The sequence below is a fragment of the Salmo trutta genome, unplaced genomic scaffold, assembly GCF_901001165.1.
Source record: "Salmo trutta unplaced genomic scaffold, fSalTru1.1, whole genome shotgun sequence".
NCBI classification, from domain to species: Eukaryota; Metazoa; Chordata; class Actinopteri; order Salmoniformes; family Salmonidae; genus Salmo; species Salmo trutta.
The window spans coordinates 22,501-25,104 of record NW_021822496.1 but is presented as its reverse complement, the minus strand read 5'-3'; the positions used below and the strand labels follow the sequence as shown (position 1 = coordinate 25,104).

Here is a 2,604-nt window from a genome sequence, read left to right as displayed (position 1 = left end):
TCCAGATCAGAGGCAGTAGGGATGACCAGGGATGTTCTCTGTTTAGCTGAGTCCTCCAGATCAGAGGCAGTAGGGATGACCAGGGATGTTCTTGTTTAGTGAGTCCTCCAGATCAGAGGCAGTAGGGATGACCAGGGAGGTCTCTGTTTAGTGAGTCCTCCAGATCAGAGGCAGTAGGGACGACCAGGGATGTTCTGTTTAGTGAGTCCTCCAGATCAGAGGCAGTAGGGACGACCAGGGATGTTCTCTGTTAGTGAGTCCTCCAGATCAGAGGCGAGTAGGGACGACCAGGATGTTCGCTGTTTAGTGAGTCCTCCAGATCAGAGGCAGTAGGGATGACCAGGGATGTTCTCTGTTTAGTGAGTCCTCCAGATCAGAGGCAGTAGGGATGACCAGGGAGGTTCTGTTTAGTGAGTCCTCCAGATCAGAGGCAGTAGGGATGACCAGGGATGTTCTCTGTTTAGTGAGTCCTCCAGATCAGAGGCAGTAGGGACGACCAGGGATTTTCTCTGTTTAGTGAGTCCTCCAGATCAGAGGCAGCAGGGATGACCAGGGATGTTCTCTGTTTAGTGAGTCCTCCAGATCAGAGGCAGTAGGGATGACCAGGGAGGTTCTGTTTAGTGAGTCCTCCAGATCAGAGGCAGTAGGGATGACCAGGGATGTTCTCTGTTTAGTGAGTCCTCCAGATCAGAGACAGTAGGGATGACCAGGGATGTTCTCTGTTTAGTGAGTCCTCCAGATCAGAGGCAGTAGGGAGGACCAGGGATGTTCTCTGTTTAGTGAGTCCTCCAGATCAGAGGCAGTAGGGATGACCAGGGATGTTCTCTGTTTAGTGAGTCCTCCAGATCAGAGGCAGTAGGGATGACCAGGGATGTTCTCTGTGTAGTGAGTCCTCCAGATCAGAGGCAGTAGGGATGACCAGGGATGTTCTCTGTTTAGTGAGTCCTCCAGATCAGAGGCAGTAGGGATGACCAGGGATGTTCTCTGTTTAGTGAGTCCTCCAGATCAGAGGCAGTAGGGATGACCAGGGATGTTCTCTGTTTAGTGAGTCATCCAGATCAGAGGCAGTAGGGATGACCAGGGATGTTCTCTGTTTAGTGAGTCCTCCAGATCAGAGGCAGAAGAGTTGACCAGGGATGTTCTCTGTTTAGTGAGTCCTCCAGATCAGAGGCACCCTGGTCTCTACTAACCCTGGTCTCTACTATAACCCTCATAGTAAACTATACACCCTGGTCTCTAGTATAACCCTCATAGTAAACTATACACCCTGGTCTCTACTATAACCCCCATAGTAAACTATACACCCTGGTCTCTACTAACCCTGTGCTCTACTATAACCCCCATAGTAAACTATACACCCTGGTCTCTACTATAACTCCCACAGTAAACTATACACCCTGGTCTCTACTATAACCCCCATAGTAAACTATACACCCTGGTCTCTACTATAACCCCCATAGTAAACTATACACCCTGGTCTCTACTAACCCTGTGCTCTACTATAACCCCCCATAGTAAACTATACACCTGGTCTCTACTAACCCTGTGCTCTACTATAACCCCCCATAGTAAACTATACACCCTGGTCTCTACTAACCCTGTGCTCTACTATAACCCCCCATAGTAAACTATACACCCTGGTCTCTACTATAACCCCCATAGTAAACTATACACCTGGTCTCTACTAACCCTGTGCTCTACTATAACCCCCCATAGTAAACTATACACCCTGGTCTCTACTAACCCTGTGCTCTACTATAACCCCCCATAGTAAACTATACACCTGGTCTCTACTAACCCTGTGCTCTACTATAACCCCCATAGTAAACTATACACCCTGGTCTCTACTAACCCTGTGCTCTACTATAACCCCCCATAGTAAACTATACACCCTGGTCTCTACTAACCCTGTGCTCTACTATAACCCCCCATAGTAAACTATACACCTGGTCTCTACTAACCCTGTGCTCTACTATAACCCCCATAGTAAACTATACACCCTGGTCTCTACTAACCCTGTGCTCTACTATAACCCCCCATAGTAAACTATACACCCTGGTCTCTACTATAACCCCCATAGACACACATGAGTGCATTCACACAACCCCCACATACAGACACAACAACCCCCAGTAGCACTACTTCTCTAGAAACTCTGTCCTTCTCCTCAAGAAACCACATGACTGACCCCCCCCCCCCCCCCCAGATACCTCCTCCCAGCCGCTCTTCTCTTGGCACTGGTGGTATGTTGTCATGGCGATAGCTGTTGCCGTGGCGCTAGCAGTCCTAATGGCAGTGTATGTTGCCAAACTACGACGGAAGGAGACACGCTTTGGGTGAGTAGGCTCCTCAGTCTCCCAGGCGGAGGGTGTGTGTGTGTGTGTGTGTGTGTGTGTGTGTGTGTGTGTGTGTTTGACGTAATGGTAAATGTCATGTATTAGCTAAGAACACAGGGTTTTTCTCTTTGTGTCAGCGTGCATTCTGGGGCGTGTAGAATGACTCTGTAGCCAATCTGTTATAAAACTCAATGGATTCTGACATATTAGAGAAAGGCTCTACAGCTGTGTTTGTGCATCTGGCTGCAGGTGTGTGTGTGTGTGTGTG

The 2,604-nt window shown here is 48.8% G+C and overlaps 1 protein-coding gene across 1 annotated transcript in view; it reads left to right on the top strand.

The window, feature by feature from the left end:
* Window positions 1–2,210: 2,210 nt before the first annotated feature.
* Window positions 2,211–2,604, top strand: part of LOC115182443 (tyrosine-protein kinase receptor UFO) — a 22,490-nt gene continuing 22,096 nt past the window's right edge. Inside the window, exon 1 of the mRNA XM_029744037.1 lies at window positions 2,211–2,336. Within this exon, the coding sequence (XP_029599897.1) occupies window positions 2,254–2,336 (83 nt within the window). The 5' untranslated portion in view covers window positions 2,211–2,253. The remainder of the gene's footprint in view (window positions 2,337–2,604) is intronic.